General features: G+C 39.6%; 1 protein-coding gene across 2 annotated transcripts; it reads left to right on the top strand.

Moving 5' to 3' along the window:
* Positions 1-31: 31 nt before the first annotated feature.
* ASB14 (ankyrin repeat and SOCS box containing 14) lies at positions 32-18,492 on the top strand. 2 transcript variants are annotated; one of them, XM_027805298.2, is made up of 13 exons: positions 32-427; positions 731-836; positions 932-1,070; positions 3,931-3,997; positions 8,214-8,425; positions 8,954-9,009; positions 10,374-10,505; positions 10,600-10,758; positions 12,647-12,892; positions 14,483-14,654; positions 15,576-16,119; positions 17,004-17,157; positions 17,918-18,492. In XM_027805298.2, exons 5-13 carry the CDS (start codon positions 8,298-8,300, stop codon positions 18,109-18,111), a joined length of 1,785 nt encoding a protein of 594 aa, XP_027661099.1. In that variant the 5' UTR covers positions 32-427; positions 731-836; positions 932-1,070; positions 3,931-3,997; positions 8,214-8,297; the 3' UTR covers positions 18,112-18,492. The 2 variants fall into 2 exon arrangements, with proteins under 2 accessions (XP_027661099.1, XP_055563866.1); XM_055707891.1 differs by lacking the exon at positions 3,931-3,997 and having other exon boundaries at positions 32-836.
* The last annotated feature ends 282 nt before the right edge of the window (positions 18,493-18,774 follow it).

Here is an 18,774-nt window from a genome sequence, read left to right as displayed (position 1 = left end):
GCGGGGCGGGGCGGGGCCTCTGCGCCACTGAGGGGCGGCCCGGCGGCGGCCAGCGGCACCCACGGCGGTGCCTGGCTGCCTTCCCAGCCGTTAACCCGGCGGTGCGGCCTCAGCGAGGCGGCGGGCGGGCACGGTGGGGCTCTCCCCTTGGCGGCCGAGCCCCGTCTCCTCAGGAAGGCGTCGCGTCCGCTGCGGCGGGGCTGGCTTCCCGCTGGGCGCGGCGGAGTGCGCGCTGCCTGCGCATAAATCTCTTTGTATCGGGTGTCTGCGTTTGTTTTCTGTGAGAAAACGTTTTGTGTCTGGGTTGAAACTGGGAACTTAGATAGCCCTGGGCTGTGAAAATGTGTTGGGAAGGTGCCCAGGGCTTTAGAAAACGGGACCGATGTTCTCTGCAGCTCTTCTTGCTCGTGGGGCTCTGCCCACACAGGTGCAAAATCGGGATTTTAATGTCTCTTTGTCAAATGTGGCCAAGTGGGCAGTAAATCTTTGGAATTTCTTTACATTTCCATTTATAATCCAACAAAATGTGCAAGCTTAGCAGCAGCTACCTGATGCGTGAGGCTTTTGCAGTTTCTTAGGTGTTCTTGCTGTGATCTGTAGCGAGGAATTTACACGCAGGCAGAATGCTGGAGCAGAGACCGCGGACTTGCTCAGGTTATATTAGGCCCTGTGGCAGACTGAAACTTAAAATTTTTTCCAACTCTTTGCTTTTTTTTTTTTTAAATCACAGGAATATATGAGTGGTGTAGTATCATACCAAGCGCAAGGGTGCCCCCGCCGCTTGAAATGGCGGTGGGGCTGCGGGTGGGCAACGTGCCCTTATTCCCCACCTGCAGGTACGGTAGCAACAAAAAAAGATTGATTTTTATTGTCAATATCATTACTGTGGAGGTTTCAGCACCACATTTTCTGTATCGTCTGTTTCTCATAGGTAGCATAACGCTGCAAACGATCTTCCATACACATATGATCATTTGACAGGAGATGTTCCGACACCAGCTGGCATGATAGCATGTTTTGGTGCTGTATTTTGACCAGAATGTACCAAAGATTGGAGCAAACTGTGCAAGGTTAGAAGGTTATCTTAGATTTAAACAAGTATTTGCTTTTTTTTTAGACTGCTGAAAAAGGCTTCAAAAATCCGCTGTCATTTATTTAATATTTATTTAATATTAGCCTACTAAAACTCATTAAGATAATGGGATAAGATCTGCTGATCCAATATTCTGTAAATCTGAATTTAATTAAATCAGTGAATTTACTCTAAAGCAGCATGTCAGAAATGAGAGCACATCGTTGACTTTGTAAGGCTTGCTTATTGCTTAAATAAAATCTCAGATTTTTGTTGGTTTTGCCTTAAAGTGAAAGACTTAACTTTAAAATGCAGTTATGTATAATGTTAAAAAAATATATCTATATTAACTTAAACCGGCACATATTTGATGTTAATTAAATGGTTGATTATGCTGCTTGCAAATGGACAGACCCAACATACTAATACGATGATTCATACATAAATCAAGTGATTTGAAGTCACTGATTGTGACTGGGACATTAAACAGTAACAAATCAGCATTGAATTACTGTATCAAGTGGATGGAAGATACAGTCGTGAGATGAATTCCAGCTGTGTGTGAGCTTCTTAAGGTAGTACATTGTCTTAAGTTTATGTAACAAACCCCCCCACGTTCAGAATGTACAAAAACCTGGACAAATCCTACAAAATTGGAGAGAGAGTAAATATTCTGGGGGGGAATGTAGTTGGATATTGAAATTTTTACTTATACTTGACCTAGTTCAAACTCTTAAAAGGAAAAGCACATTGCTACTTTGTATTGAAGTGGCATTTAATAAAAGGTGTAAAGAAACATGGAATAATGACAAATGGGGGTTTCTTCCAGGAGAAAAATATCTCTTGTTCTGATAATTTGTCTTTGAGTAAGACTCTTGGTGACCCAATAGGAGTGAGAGCCTGGACTATTGCTAGTTTGCCAACTGACATATTTTCTGTAGACAATGGGATCATTGTTGACAAATCAAGACATTGCTAGGTGACAAAAAGGTTTAATTTTCAAATCCAAACAAGTTTTCACTTTTTACAAAAAAGCAATCTAAATATCTAGAGACAGTGTAGCTTCTGTAGAGGCAATGTAATTGAAAGCAGGAGTAGAATCTTTATATCCAGCTCCTGTGAAATTTAAGAGATGTAACACTTTAGAGATTTGTGTATGTAGTTACTTGAAAGTTTTCTTTTTAGGAGTTGCGGTGCCCTTGGATAAAGTTTTAATATTGTTTTTAACAGTGTATTGTGTTGTCCTGTTACTGGCTAATAAAGGATTTGTAAGAAATGGGTTTAGAACTGCACAGAAATCCTCATTCTTTACATGTTTAGTGATAGGATTCAGGTTTTGTAAATTGCAGGGTCCAGATACCACAGTCCACTTCAGGCTCTTACAGTTATGAAGCTATCAGATGGCATTTTTATGTTTTACAGATTTTTATTGTGTGTGAAACACACATCTATATAAAGGATTCTTTTAGGACCTTTAACAACTTTTTATTCCAACTGAAATTTTAGTTCAAAGGTGTTATCTATTACATTATATGAAAACTTGTGATAGTTGTCTGCAGGTAATCTACAGGAGTTTATAGAAGCAGAAATATGATTATAAAACTTTCTAATGATGTTCTTGTGATCTGTGTGCTCTTAAGAATTAGTCTTGATTCATACCAAAGTCTAAAACCATTAGGGAGCTACAGTCTAGATTTTCTAGAAAGGTGAAATTTTTGCAGGTAATGTACAAGAGACAGTACTACTAATTATTTAATATATTTTTTTCATGTAATTTGTCCTTTGCATTGATGGAGTATTGGGAAAGGAGTGATATAGACTTCACTTAGGTTTTCTGAGTACAGTTACGTAGAAGATAGTCGAACAGTATGGGATTTGTCCGTGATTATTCAGTGTGTCATTTTCCTGTTTCCAGGATTGGTATGAATTAGGGAAGCCCATGTTTTTTCAGCTGTCGGGATTTTATTTTACTCCAGCTTTCTTAACTGGAGCTATGCAAAACTATGCTAGGAAGACCAGGATCCCTATTGACCTTCTGGGATATGAATTTCAGGTAGAGATATATTATAAATGCATATATTCTTAATCCAAGTCCTGATGTTGTGGTGAGATGTAGTAAGTAAATCCTGAACCTGGAAGGTTCATTTTGCAACTAACTCACTGCAATTTGACAACAAACATTTATTTCTTTGGTAAGGTAGGCATGTTAAATAACATCCTTAAATGAGGTAAATTTAAGGTAGTTCTGTCACTGGACCTGGAGCTCCACTCAATGAAACAGCCTATAGAGTACATATTTGTCTGTGTGATTAAAGCCTTATTTTATAACCCACAGTAAAGGTAATTAGGAAACACACATAAATCTGTTATCTTTATAGTTTTGTATAAAAGTAGTACTGAAAGAAAGGTATTGCTATATTATGCTCATTTTGGATTGATCTTCTGAAAATTTGCTATTGCCATAATACCTCAAAAAGCAAACAGCTTTGAAAGTTTAATTACATGGAACACTTATTTCTTGAAGGTTATTCCTCAGGATACTGCACCAGAAGATGGTGTTTATATCCATGGATTATTTTTAGACAGAGCTGGCTGGGACAGGACCAAGTCAGTAACAAAGTGTTTTACCATGGTTCTGGAAAGCTTTCTTAGGTGCTCAAACAAGATGTGTTTAAATATTTTAAGTGATAACTTTTCATATTATTGAAATAACACACCAAAATAAATGCTTTTCATGCGTGGAAAAAAAGGAATAAAAAAAAATACCCAAGCAAGCAACAACCAAAAAATATACACTGAACCCCTCTTTGGTTTAACACCAAGCCACAAATAACTGCTTTGTTCCTTTCTCTCACCAGGGAAATGTTAGCTGAGCAGTATCCCAAGTTGCTTTTGATATGATGCCAATCATTTGGATAAAGCCAAGTGAGTATAATTTCTTTGAAGTGTGAGCATTCAACCCACAATTCAACAGAAATTGCAACAATAAATTCCTTTTTTACGGAAGATCAATGCTTCTACCCTCAACAAAGTACCCAAATGTGCACAGAATTCATGTGCATCTGACCTATGACTTTTACATTAAAAATTGGGCCTGCTAGCTTGACTCAGTCTCATCTGAGCACTAGGCCTGTCCCTTTTTCCACAGATATTCATAATTACGAATTAGACGAAAGGGCTAGTTAAAGGATTTTTTTTTATATATAAATACGTTTAGGTGCTGCCCAATCTATTTTTCATCCAAAAGTTAATGGGTAGGAAAGCACAAAATATATCTTAATAGAAAATGAAAATAGCCTGCACTTTTTGAGAAACATTACAGTCAATGAACTTGAAGCATTAAGAATGCTGAATCATGTGGGTGGAAGGCTAGTAGGTGTTAAGTGTTGGGATGTGGATGAAAAAGAGCAATGGATGTTGTCTGCCTTGAACTCCGCAAAGTTTTTGACGCTGTCTCCCATAACATACTCATATGTAAACTCGGGAAGTGTGAGTTAGTGGAGCAGACAGTGAGGTAGATTGAGAACTGGCTGAAGTCCTGTTCAACTTGCTCATCAGTGACCTGGGTGAAGGGACTGAGTGTACCCCTCAGCAAGTTTGCAGCTGATGGAAAACTGGGAGGAATGGCTGATTCACCAGCAGGCTGCACTGCCATTCAGTAAGACTTGGACAGGCTGGAGAGTTGGGCAGAGAGGGATCTAATGGAGTTCAATAAAGACAAGCGTCAGGTCCTGCACCTGGGGAGGAGCAACGCCACGCAGCAGCACGGGCTGGGGCTGACTTGCTGGGGGGCAGCTCTGCAGAGAAGGACCTGGGAGCTCTGGTGGGCAGCAGGTCGCCCATGGGCCAGCAGCGTGGCCTTGGGGGCAAGAAGGCCAGCGGGACCCTGGGGTGCATTGGGAGGAGCATGGCCAGCAGGTCGAGGGGGGTTATTGTCCCCCTCTGCTCTGCCCTGGTGAGGCTGTGTTTGGAGTGCTGTGCCCAGTGCTGGGCTCCCCAGTTCAGGAGAGATGGGGAGCTACTGGAGAGGGGCCAGCGGAGGCTATGGAGATGATGAGGAGGGCTATGGAGGCCATGGAGCATCTCCCTTGTGAGGAAAGGCTGAGAGGGCTGGGGCTGTTCAGCCTGGAGGAGAGAAGGCTGGGGGGGATCTCACCTCAAGGGCGAGTGTCAGGAGGACGGGGCCGGGATCCTTTCAGTGGTGCCCAGCGACAGGGCAAGGGGCAGCGGGCACAAGCTGAGACACAGGCAGTTCCATCTGACACGAGGAAGAACTTCTTCACTCCGAGGGTGACTGAGCACCGGCACAGGCTGCCCAGGGAGGCTGCGGGGTCTCCTTCTCTGAGACATTCAAATCCTGCCAGGCTGTGACCCTGAGCAGCCTGCTCTGGGTGAACCTGCTCTGGCAGGGGGCTGGACTAGATCAGCTCCAGCGGTCGCTTCCAACCCCGACCATTCTGTGATTTCAGTCTGGATTTATGTATAGTCTATGTCCTGTCATAGCAACAGTGAAAATTGTAGTAAGAGAATCAGTTAACTATGTATAGTAGGTACTTCTGATGCCTTCCTTCTTCAGCAAATTCATCTTTTCTGGATTTAATTCAGATATTCTGATTTTTGTATGGTTTTTTTTCCAAATTCTCTGGGAAGAATAAATGATAAAGTCTTCCTTATGACCATCTGCTGTAAAATGTCAGCTTCCCTATTGCTCCAGAGACGCAGTCCAGTTTCAATTCCTTGACTGATTCCACATTTTTTTTCTCAAAAAAAAAAAAAAAAAAATTACTCAAGCATTCTTCCTAGATCTCCTCTAACAAAGAACTATTTCCACCTTGCATTGACACAGCCATCATAATTTCTTTGCAAGGATCCCTCTGTAAAATACAGTAGGAGAATTTACTTAATTATGAAAGTCTCACTCTGTCCTACTGTCACTATTACGACTAGGCATCTGTGCCCTTCATTTCCCTGCTTATTTTGTATTACACCAGCATAAGTTTTCAGCATAGGTCTGTCTTTCTGAAACTGCTTTTCCCTTTAAAGACTCTGTATGTTTATCTTTTGTTTGGTTTTTCTATTTATATTAATATGTGAATTGTGATAAAGCAATCAGAAACAGCTACTTTTAATAGGATTCTTGCTTGGTTTTCTTTGCGTGTTTATGTTTACTTTTATTGATTTTACTTTTTATGCTGTCTTACTCTTTTAAGTAAGCCCATAACATTATCCTCAGTTTACTCTCTTAGGAAAGCAATGAAGAACTTTCTTCCCATAATGTAATAGTTACTACTTACACTTCTCAAATTCTTATTCCAAAAACTTTTCACAAGGGTATTTCTACAAAGAATTTTCTTTTTCCTTTGTAAAGAATTTTAATTCCTTCTTCTGCTGACACCATTTGTCAGGTCAGGTTATTAAAACATAACTAAACTATGTGAAAGAAACATGGAGGAAGTCCCAGAGTATCTTATGATCAGGTATTTATAGTGAGCTATTAATGGACATAGGCTCTACAGAGATCGTTTTCAATCCTGAAAATATCACTTTCAGATTAATAATCAGTTCTTCAAAGTGTGAGGTCTTCCCTCTTTCTGAAGGTGAGAAAAAACGAGTGTGTTTTCTCAATTCACAGGAAAATTACTAGTCTTTTTACAAAAACAAATAGCCTAGATTTAAAATGTTTATATACTCACTGTACTATAGGTATAACTGAATACTAACAGTTACTTGTCTGTATATTTTGTTAATACAGTTCTCTTTTTTGCTACATGTGCAATTACAGAGCAAGGCCTTGCAATCACACATTAGATGGGTCAGGTAACAAGGTAGATGGTGCAGGTTTGCTGTGAATTACTGCTGCTTCAACTTTAAGATGTTTCTAGAATTATTCCAAACATGTAACGGGCATGTTGACAACTTCCTTCATTTTGCTTTGCTTGTTCATTTTGCCAATTTATTTATTTGCTTTGGTTTACTTACTCATTGTATTTTACTTTGCCCTGTATTTTTGGTTGGGTTTTTTAGGCCAGCTGTTTTGAATGACAGAAGTGGAAGTTTGGATAAGCTGAAATAGATGAGAGGTCTGAGCCTAAAAGAACGTCTGTGATTTTAATCTCTAATAGCATGTAGCTGAATATACAGAGGAACAGTGTGACTGCTTATGCATATAACTGTACATCTACACAGATTATACTATTTAATGACTGATTTGATCATCAATAATTTTTAATGATTTCTTCTTAAATTTTAACTTGTAGACTTAACAGATAGTATCAATGGGATTTAATTATATGCTCCATTGTTTGTATTACAATCTTAAAGGGTTAAAAATATTTTTAATTGAACTCTTGCTTTTTTTTTTAATTTTTGTAAACTCCGTTGTGGTTACACCAGTGTGTTTTATTTCTGCCTGCAGTGGGATATATATTGTTGCAGTATTTTGTATATATCCCTTACAAGCATTAGAAAAAAGCAGGCATGTATTGATGAAGAATGCAGAATCGTAAGTTTATGGCTGTAGATTATGTACATAAGGTGGTACAGTTGGTCTTTTTTTCAAGTATGGAGTTTGATATTGTTACAGTTGAAAGGCTGATGCACATAACAGGACAAATTACAATACTTTCCTGACTATGAGATATGGCCCTAATGACATCTTTGTTGAAACAATTTGAACAAAAGCTATTATTAAAAAATTTTATGTCCTTCACTTGCCCTTCACTTACAGGTCCTCTGTAAACAAACTGAAAAAACGTTCTGAGTCGTATTGAACATCTGTTCGCCTACTAAGGAAACATCAGAGAATGATTGTGATGATATTTGAGTGTCTAAAAGACTTAAGAGGGAATGACTATTTATCTGAAAACTAAGTTTAATTTATTTTTGTTGCTTTCTAGTAAGTAATGCCAGAGCAAGTAGCTATTCCATGCGTTCAGTCTGTGGAACAGAGATAAAAGCTAGCAGGTGCTATTGAGATGGAAAACCTTTACTCTGTTCTAAATAGAATAACTCTTTGCAGTACAAATTCAAATACTTGGGAGAAGGCAGGAGCTTGAGATAAAGAAGTTCTGATTCATTTATTTTGAACTATGTTTCATTTCTCTTGATACTTAAACAGTGGTTGTTATTTCTATTATTCCAGCTTTCACCTGAAGATTTAACATCTGCTTCCAACTAAAAAGCAGTGTTTCCCTACAAAAAGTGATCCAGGTTGTGCTGATTGGCTATGTATAATTCTACATACATGTTTGATGATGATTCTGATGATGAAATCCCTACCCAACAAGCTATTCAGGAAAGCTTACAAGATAGGCATAAAGCTGAAGCAAGTGGCAGTGCAAAAGAGGATGAAAGGTAGTAAGTTATTATTACTCTTTTGGGTGTTTTCTTGGCATTATCATAAGCAGGTGGTAACCTTATTTTCCTTTGTGACTCCGTATATTGTATTTGCTCTGGTCTTGTCTCATGAATACTGGAAACCACTGGTAGCTCACTGGTTCTGAGTTCTCCCTGAAAACGTATACCCATTTCCTTGAAAATATGGAATGTATGAAACTTTCAGGTGACATTTTACATCAATATCTAAATGAGTACAAGGCTTTATGAAGAAGATAAGTATGTGATGTAAAAATAGATTGGCATGGTAGCTTTCCCTCATTTTAGTATTTAATTGTTGGCCTTTGTGTGAAAAGTCCAATATTTGTAGTGGGACGGGAAGACCAACAAAAAAGAGTTTTAGTGCATTAAAAAAACCCTGACAAAGCCTAGGTAGCTTACAGAAATCTAACATGTAGTCTAGACTTGAGTGTTTAAATTGAAGTATAATTATATCCTGAAGTTTACATTAATTTTTACTTCTCATTTTGCTTTTGTTCTGTACAGTTTCCAGTATATTGCAAGTAAAGAACATGGGAAGATAGTTGCAGCAATTCGGACGGGTAAGTACAAATACCCACGCTAAGCCTGTTCCCCTGGGAATCACTTGGGAACTGCATTGTTGACAATGCCTACATTTTAGGTGTTTTATCACCTGATTTAAGTGAGTTTTTCTTTATGTAGTCTTGGGAGGAGTAAGGCAACTAAAAATGAGACACCTGAAAGCTAACTCATTAGATAGGAACATGGTAATATGGGATAGGTTCAAACACCACTCCTCTTAGAGATTCCAGTTCTTCATCTCCTGGAACTAGGGGGAAATGCCAGGCATTGCTTGTAAAATAAGCAACAGGATGGCAAGGCCTCTAGTCAATTGATACTTCATGAAAGCATTTGCCACTTTGTGAGATACCCAGATTAAAATCCCTTCTCTACCTGAAGAGTGTTCCAGAATTGTTCCTTAACTGCCAAACTTTATAGTGTATTCCAACATGAGCTGCTCTTGGTCTTCTCTGAAACTTCTACTTTTTGTGGTAAAATCAATTTATATACTGGGTCACAGGGATAACTAAACAGCGGGCATAAGGAGTACAGTTGTTTGGACAGTCGTCTGGCACTGGGGAACCTTCAGTTCAATCCTTACACACATCATAATAGTTATAGAGATATTTAGTGGCGTAGGAATCAAGAAACCAAGTCTTTTCTAGAAAAGCAAATGCTATAAATATTCCATACACGATAGAGAATGTGTCTAAACTCTAGTCATCTTGCTGTCTGGCCTTATGAATATATAATTCTTATGTATGTACAACTTGAGCAGCAGAGATCAAGAGCAGTCTGTCTCCTCACCCTGTAGTTGTAACTAACAGAAGGGCAGACTGCCTTCTCCCAGGAATGATGGGATAAGAAGCAAGAGCAGAAACCAGGTCTGTACTTAAACAGGCTTTCCAGCTGAGAAAGTTTTGCTGTTTCTCAATGAGATATAAAATTGAAAACATCACTTGTGTTGATTAAAGATCCAATAAGATTTTTAGTAAAAGTGGAATAATGAGATAGGTCTCATCCCTGTTGAATCAGCTTCATTTTACTTTTGCCAACCTAAATATTTTTTCCTACAGTTTCGCTAGGATACTTTATACATTAAACTTCCATGAACTATGGAACAGAGAATTGTACTTGAAGTATTTTAGTCGCTCTATTATAAGTAAGGGTTTTTTGAAGTATAATTCAAACTGCTTTGTGAGTCTACGCAATCATTGATTGTTTCATTTACCTAAACAACCCTCTGAGAAAAAACTGCTTTGACAAAGCAAGCTGTTTATTCTAGATATGCTGGTGGGATAAATAGCACTCAATATATTAGTTGCGTGCATTTTGTTTTATGATGAGTAACAGGATATGATGCGTCTGTCTTAAAATACTGCAGGCCAAGAAGAGGCCTTGATGAAGTTGGTGAGGCACAGTTCAGCTTTTGAAGAAGCAGATCAGCAAGGCTGGCTTCCTGTGCATGAAGCTGCAGCACAACTAAATAAGAACATCCTTGAAATAACTTTGAAAGGTAGAGTCCTTCTGGTTTTCCACCAGAAAGTTTTACAAAGTCCAGTTTGATGAATCATCCAGCTTCAAATGTGTTCTGCTTTTCTGTGTTTCAGCCTCCCGTGCCATTACATGGGAACAGAAGACTCTAAAGGGGGAAACACCTCTCGTGGTGGCAGTAAGAAATTGCTTTGCAGACAACGTCCGCTTTCTCCTGCTCAATGGCTGCAACCCCAATGTTAAGAATGAAGAGGGAGATTCTCCTTTAGTTATAGGTGAATACCTGGTTTAGGGGTGGAGAGGTGAGGGAATGGGGTGAGATTACAGTTACACGTTTTAGGTTTCAATTTGACATACTTCAGTATCTAAAATATTTTGCTATAGGGAGTAAAAAAATGTTAATCTCAGTATTGAACAGGTCTGTTTTTCTTAGATGGTATCAGGGCTTTAAATGACCTGACAATTCCAAGTTAGAGACTGTTACCACAGAGTTCTTAGCATTATTTGTTACTTAAAGTGTGATGCTTATCGATCTACTGAAGTATGGGAAACATAGAACTACGAGAAGCTAAAAATCCTTCCCCAAAGTCAGATCCGATGCAGGGAGCTCCAGGTGCCTACTGTTTGCCATCTCTCAGTTACAAAGAGTTTGAGGTTCAGGTTGAACATGCATCTTTTTCCTCAAAGAATCAGCTAGCTTTCTCCATGAAGTGCAGAGTGTCTTCCTCTGCTTTCCTTAGCCTCATTTATACAGCAGTGCCAGATAACCAGCTCCTGCTTCTTCAGGCTATTACTGTTCTTCATTCCTGCAGGCATAAAACATTCATATTCTCTGCTTACATGGTATCTGTCTCATTCTACTAGCTTCTCTTTCTCCAAAACCTGTGGTAATTAGTTTTGATTTTCAAAAATTGTAGCAAACCAGCCAGATTTATCTGCAGTACTTAGAACGCAAAACAGTGTTTGTCCCTATTCAGGCATTGTTGGAATTAATCCAAGTACGACACGTGAAGAAACTAGCCAGGCCCAAATTCTTGGTTCACTTCTCTGTGAATTTTTTTAATTGAACAACAAGGTCACATACCTAGTATCACACGTAGCATGAATGCCATTTTAATTTGATCCTGCACGAGAACTGTAATTCTTGGTTTGTTAAGAACTATATTTCGCCAGGATCGTTTTTAAAAAATTTCTATGTTTATTTAATTCACTTCCTTCAATCTGGGCTATGATGCTGCTATTCTTACTGGGTCCTAGCGAAAAAAAAAGGAACGCATGTTCTCATTGTCTGAGTTCTAAAGGAGTACTGTAAGTTTCTTGGACAAACCTTCATGTTTTTCCATATTGGAAGGGTGTTTTTTTCAAAACTGTGGTTAAAGGAAGAGGAAAAAGCCTACCAACCATCTGTAGGACCCCCCAGGCCATCCTTTTGAAATGACTAAACCTTCTAGTGGGGGCTACCTGCTTAGAAAAGATGCAGAGTTCCTGAATATTTTTGAAGCGCACTATATTAAAATGCACCATCCCCCAAGAAGGGGATATATGGGATTTATCTAAAGCAGCCATGTAGGTTGCAGATAATGGGACATCAGAGGTTACAGTGCTGTCGATGGTCTTCCAAGCAGATGTTCTAACCCACGCAGCCTAGAAGATCAAAGAGAGGAGGGAAAGGTGTTGCTTGCTCACTCCATCCACTGAAGCCAATGCAAATTACTCTTTTAAGATCCTTATTGACTTAACAGATCAGGCTTATTAAGCTAAGAAGGCGTATGACACAGTCATTTTAAACGTTGTTTCATATTATGGTAAGCGTTTACGAGCATTAGAGTGGGCTCCTGCCTGCAGCAAGTCCCTGTATGTGATCTCCATCTAGTGGCAAGGAAAGCCGCGTTCTGTTGCGTTTACCAAACCCAACAGAGGATTACAGAGAAAAAGAGATAACCATACCGTTTTTCATTTGTATAGTTAATGCTATCCTGGAAACAAAGAACAGACTTGTTGATAAGTTAAACCTTTCACTGTAGTGTGACGTTTCTCCCTGTATAAATAACACTGCCAGGAACAGCTCAGGCTTTCCTGGGCTGCCACATAACGTAAGCCATAGTGCATAGAGTAGTGTTGAATAACAAAAATTCTGGCTAATACTTCACTATTGTCTTACAGCAATTAAACAAGATTCGTATGAAATTGCCTCCTTGTTGATAAATTCTGGTGCAAAAGTGAATTTGCAGTGTGTCCACAAGAGGACTGCTTTACACGAGGCAGCCAGACTAGGCAGGAAGGATCTGGTAAAGCTGCTCCTTCGTTCTGGAGCAGATCCCGACCCTCGCAGCGGATATGGGCTCACACCTCTAGCGCTGGCTGCGCAGATTGGACATACAGAAATCATGGAGCTCTTATTGCAAAAAGGTGAGACTTTATTATATAGGATGTTATAGGAAGAGAAAGCTCAGGGTGGGGGTCTGTCTTGCCAGTGTTATAAATATCTGATGGGATGATGTAAAGACAGAACCGGATCCTTCTCAGTGCTGCTCATAACAGAACAAGAGGCAATGGGCACCAACTGAAACCCAGCAAATACTGTCTGAACATAAAAACCCACTTCTTTTCTGTGAGGACAGTTAAACATTGGAGGAGGTCACTCAGAGAAGTTCTGGAGTCTCCATCCTTGGAGATACTAAAAACTTGACTGGATGCTGTCCTAGGCAACCTGCTGTAGCTGACTGTGCTTGAGGACAGGGACTGGATGATCTCCAGAGGTCCTCTCCATCCTCTGCTGTTCTGTGGTTCTGTTTTACAACTCAGTGGAAGGATTTAGTAACATGTAGGTTCAGTGGTGGTGGTCAAGTGAGCAGCAACTGTCAGCCATGTGTGCTAGCACTGAAACGTTTAAAGCCCACGTGGGACAAAGTGAAGCCTCTTTCCAACAGAGAACATTATTCCTAAATGGAGAGGGGAAAAACTGTTCTTAGCTTAGTAGCCAGTAAAACTTTGCATTACTGAACAGAAATGAGCTGTTACCATGTTACTGGGTATATAGCCTGTAGTGTAAATGGATCCAAACATATATAAAATACATTTTTAGAGATGACTTGTAGCGAACTGTAGTAGTCATCAGTGAATGCTTTGCAAATGTACAAGAAATTGGATGCCTTGCAGGAGATATTTTGTTTGCATTTTTGGATGGCATCTTGATTTATTTGAAGAATTAGACTCCCAAATCTCGTGAGCAGAGGTCAGTCCAAAGAATTCCCCATGTATCTAAATTTCATGTTATAAGATATATATTTCTGCTAAAGTAGTAAGCCTATTTGCACACATTTCTATTATTTTCTGAAAGTTCTTTGACTAGATTAAAACTGGTTATTGTAAGATATGCCTGCAGAAATAACAGCAGAAGTAACTTCCCTTACTGAAGAAAATTAAATGCTGTCTGCACCAAGAGGATTGTTGTGATGTAAAGTGAAGGCCTGATAAAGACTACATATTCATAATATTCAAATAATATATAAATATTGTAGGGAGTAGTTGAAATTGGTTTTAAATGCAATGTAGACAGGTCATCTTAGGGAAGGCCTGACAACATTGATGGTGAGGAATTTTATATGATGGCTCAGCAACACTGGAACTGGATTGTATGAACTGTTTTGGTGCTGGGTTCTCTCATGTCTGGTCTTTGTAAAGTAGAAGAATTGAAATGCATTATATGTAAGCCAATACCCAATTGTTTTTATGAATAAGAGCCAAACCCTTTGCTTGCCCAGTTCTAGCAGCAAGTCCTACTGTGTAATTGTGTTCAAAGCAATTGGGACCTTCTCGTTCCCAGGATTGCATAAACAGATCTAAAATCATGGATCCAACAAGAAGGTTTATGCCCCTAGGGATTTTCTTTGGTGAAGAATAGAATTCACAACACCCTGTCACTGGAGGATGGGAGACACTAATTACTGCTGGGTATTTACAGTGACTACTGTGGAAATCCTTGATGCTTCTTTCCAGGTGCAGATGTTCTTTCACAGGCGATGGATTGTGCTTCTGTATTATTTGAAGCAGCAGGAGGAGGAAATCCAGATTCTCTGAGTCTTTTACTAGAATATGGGGCTGATGCCAACGTACCAAAGCACTCGGGTCATTTGCCCATCCACAGAGCTGCATATAGAGGACACTTTCTGTGAGTTAATATACTAAAAAAAAAAAATCAATTAATGGTCATATCAGCAATATCGATTTTGTTAACTCTACCTTACCTAAAGCAGGCAGCACATCTGTTGTTTTGTAGAAGGAATTGTTTTTGACCATGTAAATAAGAGTTTACTGTGTCTGAATGTAAGAGGCTAGTCAGGACAGAATCATCATTTTAGGATGAACATACGGATTCCTACAGTATTTCCCCGCTTGTCATAAATAGTAACACTGTCCAGTCTGATGCTGAGGTTCTTGGGACATCCTCACTCTTTCGGTATGCCGCATCTCCACCCCATCACGGGAAGGTAAACGTACTAAATAAACAAATAGTCTTGGGGTATAAGGGTTATCCCTATTTTAAATACCAGAAGATTACTGAAAGATATTTATAGTAAAATCACAACCAGTAAGTGGGAAACAAGTCTTCAATACTAGGAATGTTGCATTGTGGTTAAGAATCTGAAGATTCTTAATTTCTGTGTTAATGTTTTAAATATATTAATTATACTTAAATGATTGTATACAGTATGTATTATATGTATTCATGTTACAATATATTATATGCTATTAATTACCTAATTGCTATAGGTTAAGCAAGAACACTGTCCTCTTGACACCCAGGAATCCTCTAGCAAGGAATGGGATTGTTCATAAATAATAGCATAATAAAATAGTATTTATGTGTAGTAGGTGTAAAGTCAGTATCCACGCTAGCTAACAACGTAACTGTTAGGAATTCCAGTCAGTGCAGAGGTACAGCATGCCACGGTACTGATTTGGTAGATTAAGACAATTGTATACAGTCACGATGAATTCTGAAGCCCAGCAATACAGAGAAATTAAAACACCGAGCTGGGTGAACTTGTATGTTTAAGATTCTGAGATTCTTATTTTTTTAATTCTTCAGAGCTCTAAAAAATTTAGTTCCAGTTACCAATTTTGATGCCATTAAAGAAAGTGGGATAAGTCCAGTTCACTCAGCAGCAGCAGGAGCACATCCTCAGTGCCTCGAGTTTCTCCTCCAGTCTGGATTTGATGCCAATTTTATGCTGGATCAGAGAGTGCGTAAAGGCTACGATGACCACCGGAAATCAGCACTGTACTTTGCCGTTTCCAACGGGGATATCTGTTCAACACAGTTGCTGTTGAATGCTGGAGCCCTGCCAAACCAAGATCCCATCAACTGCCTCCAAATAGCCTTGAGAATGGGCAACTATGAGTTAATGAATCTACTGCTCCGACATGGAGCTAATGTCAATTACTTCTGCAGAGTGAATACAACCCATTTCCCATCGGCTCTGCAGTACGCTCTGAAAGATGAAGTCATGTTAAGAATGTTGATGAACTATGGGTACGATGTGCACCGCTGCTTTGACTGCCCTCGGGGAAACAGTTCGCATTCCCAGTATGTGACTGCGGGATGGACTTCTACTGTTATCAAAGATACAATGGTAAGTCTATCAGATGGCTTCACATACTGTTTTACTGCTGGTATCCTTCCTAAAACTAAATGAAAATACATTTAATGCAGTGTCAGAAAAGGAAGTTTTGAAACTGTAGGACAGTTTACACATAAAGCTAGGGTTAGGCAAGGCACTAGAATTAAATCATGTTGCCATGAAGCCTGGTTCATGACAGCACATGATCATAAACAGTATTTTTGAATTGTGAAAATACAGCTAATGATATGCTGATAACCAGTACAGAATGGGTTCCCCGGGGCAGTCTTGTCCGTGCTGTAAAAGCAGGGACTTGCAGGCCAGCTCACTGGGGGGTCCCGTATCCTTGTACCCTAACACTAATATTGGAAGGCTGTTGTAAGGCAACCCCCTGGAGCTGGCGTGATAAGCACTGAGCATTATTTAACAAACCTGGACTGAAAAAACAAGGTTCCTACAGCCACCCATCAACGTCTTGTTTTGCAGTTTGTAAAGTCCACTTGAACCTAATAAATTCTTCTTTAACCTGAAGGGGGTGTGGCACACACTGCGCTGGTGGGTCCCCTGGTTCAGCACACCAGGACACGAGTCTAAATTCCACTTAGGGAGTGGTAGCGCTTCTTAAGCACTTGGTTACCAAATATACAGCTGCTGAAGTTCATTTTTGCACCTAGTACAAAATAACCCATCTCTCGGATTTTCACATTCTATTAGTGAGGCATAATGCAAGCTGTGACAGCCTCCACAGCTCCCCTGACTAAGCGAACACTCATTCCGGGCGTTTTGCTGAAGTTTATTTGATTGCTCTTGTCTGCAGAGGTGGGAGCAATTTACAGGAGTATTTTCCTATTATATCATCCTGAATATTATCCTATTAAACATTTTGTTTCTATCAGTTCTGCGAAGTGATAACCTTGTCATGGTTGAAGCATCTGTCTGGGAAGGTAGTGCGAGTGATGTTGGATTACGTCGATCACGTTAATATCTGCTGGAAGCTGGAAGCGGTTCTCAAAGAACAGGAACTCTGGCCAGACATCAATTTGATTTTAAGTGAGTATCTGGTGTTTACATTTGAAATAACAAACAAGCTGTTTTGGGATTGGGGCCTTCTTTGTTGGTAGTATTTTAGTTGCCATTTTCTTTACCTCAGACTGGTGCTTTCCTTCACTCTTGTTAGGCCAAGAGTTAGGTTTTGACAGTAAGAGAAGTCTTAAAAATCAGTCCGTGTAGGATTTGAACTAAGTTTCTCTCAAGTCTGATAGACAGTAACTGCAGTTTATGTAGAGCACTTGGGAACTTCCAATTACAATGTAGACAACACAGTCCTCTTCAAGGGGAGAAGCGCCTTTCCCCCTGCCTCAAGCTGATGGAACAAATCACTCTTTTAGTAGAGTGATTTAATTCTAGCCTAGATTAATTCTATATCCTTTTTGCTTGTACACAGATTAAGTAGTAGTGACTCAAAATTCTACTTTTAGTAGATCCCTCAGGTTGACAGAAAACTGGCACCAGTTATTTGGGGTTAAAAGTACGTTCCCCAAACTTCACTACTTAAAACTTACGTTTGACCAACTTGACAGAAACAAAATCTGTTGATGTAGAAGCCAATGATTGTAACTCTGAGATATATGGGCTGAGATAAAAAGGCTGGACCCTGACAGGTCTGATTGTCCAGGGACAGCCACATTCATTTAATCTGTCTATTCACAAGATGAATACACAGCAAAATTGAAAGGTAGCAGAGTACTGAATAAATTGAACAAAAATTAACAATAATTTAGTAGTATCAGTCTCACCTTCTCATTTCTAGCAAATCCTCGCTCTCTGAAGCATCTTTGTCGTCTGAAGATACGGGATTGCATGGGCCGGTTGCGTCTCCGTTGTCCTGTCTTCATGAGCTTCCTTCCACTGCCAAACTGCTTGAAAGACTACATACTGTACAAGGAATACGATCTTTATGGACAGGAAAACTTTATAGGAACCTACAACCTCAACTGTACGTAATTATTCTGTATTATGAAGGGAATGGTGATGTGGGTAAGACTTTGTGCAGCTGCTTCTTTCTTTTGGGATTTTATTAATAATACCAGCATTTCCTTCTCATCCCCTGAAGAAAATGGGGAGAAGCCCAAAATGTAAGTATTGGTAATCCCATTCTACATACCTAGTGGAATATAAACTATCTGAAAATTACAACAACAGTATTTTAAATGCTTAGTGTGAAAAGTTCAGGAACTGTAAAGTGTAGGGCTGCAAACCTTGTGTTATTGCTAAGTTAAAGCCTGTTGTAACAAATAACGCTACCCACACACACACCATCGCAGGGCTAAATGCAGGGTTTAGTTAAAACCCTGACCTTTAACTAAAACCAGGAAAGGACATAGTTCTTTTTTTCTCTTGTACTTCCCTTTCTTTTGCTAAGTGGTTTTTATTTGTGAAGTCCTACAGTGAAGTTCTGAAGAGCAGGTTAAGTAGATTCTTTTTTTCCTTCACCCAATTAAGCAATCCCACATTCTAAGCACTGGAATAGGACTAAGAGCTGTAGAAGCTTCTGCTCACCACAGCAGCTAGTGTGAAATACCCATGTTTCAGCAAGGCAGCACGATTTCTGAAAGACTATTGGTTCTGCACCTCATTCTCAGGTACTGCTATGTCTCATCCATAGTC

This window comes from Falco cherrug, chromosome 4 (genome assembly GCF_023634085.1).
Source record: "Falco cherrug isolate bFalChe1 chromosome 4, bFalChe1.pri, whole genome shotgun sequence".
Lineage (NCBI taxonomy): Eukaryota > Metazoa > Chordata > Aves > Falconiformes > Falconidae > Falco > Falco cherrug.
The sequence above is the reverse complement of the archived record's forward strand: the minus strand, read 5'-3'. Positions and strand labels throughout refer to the sequence as shown.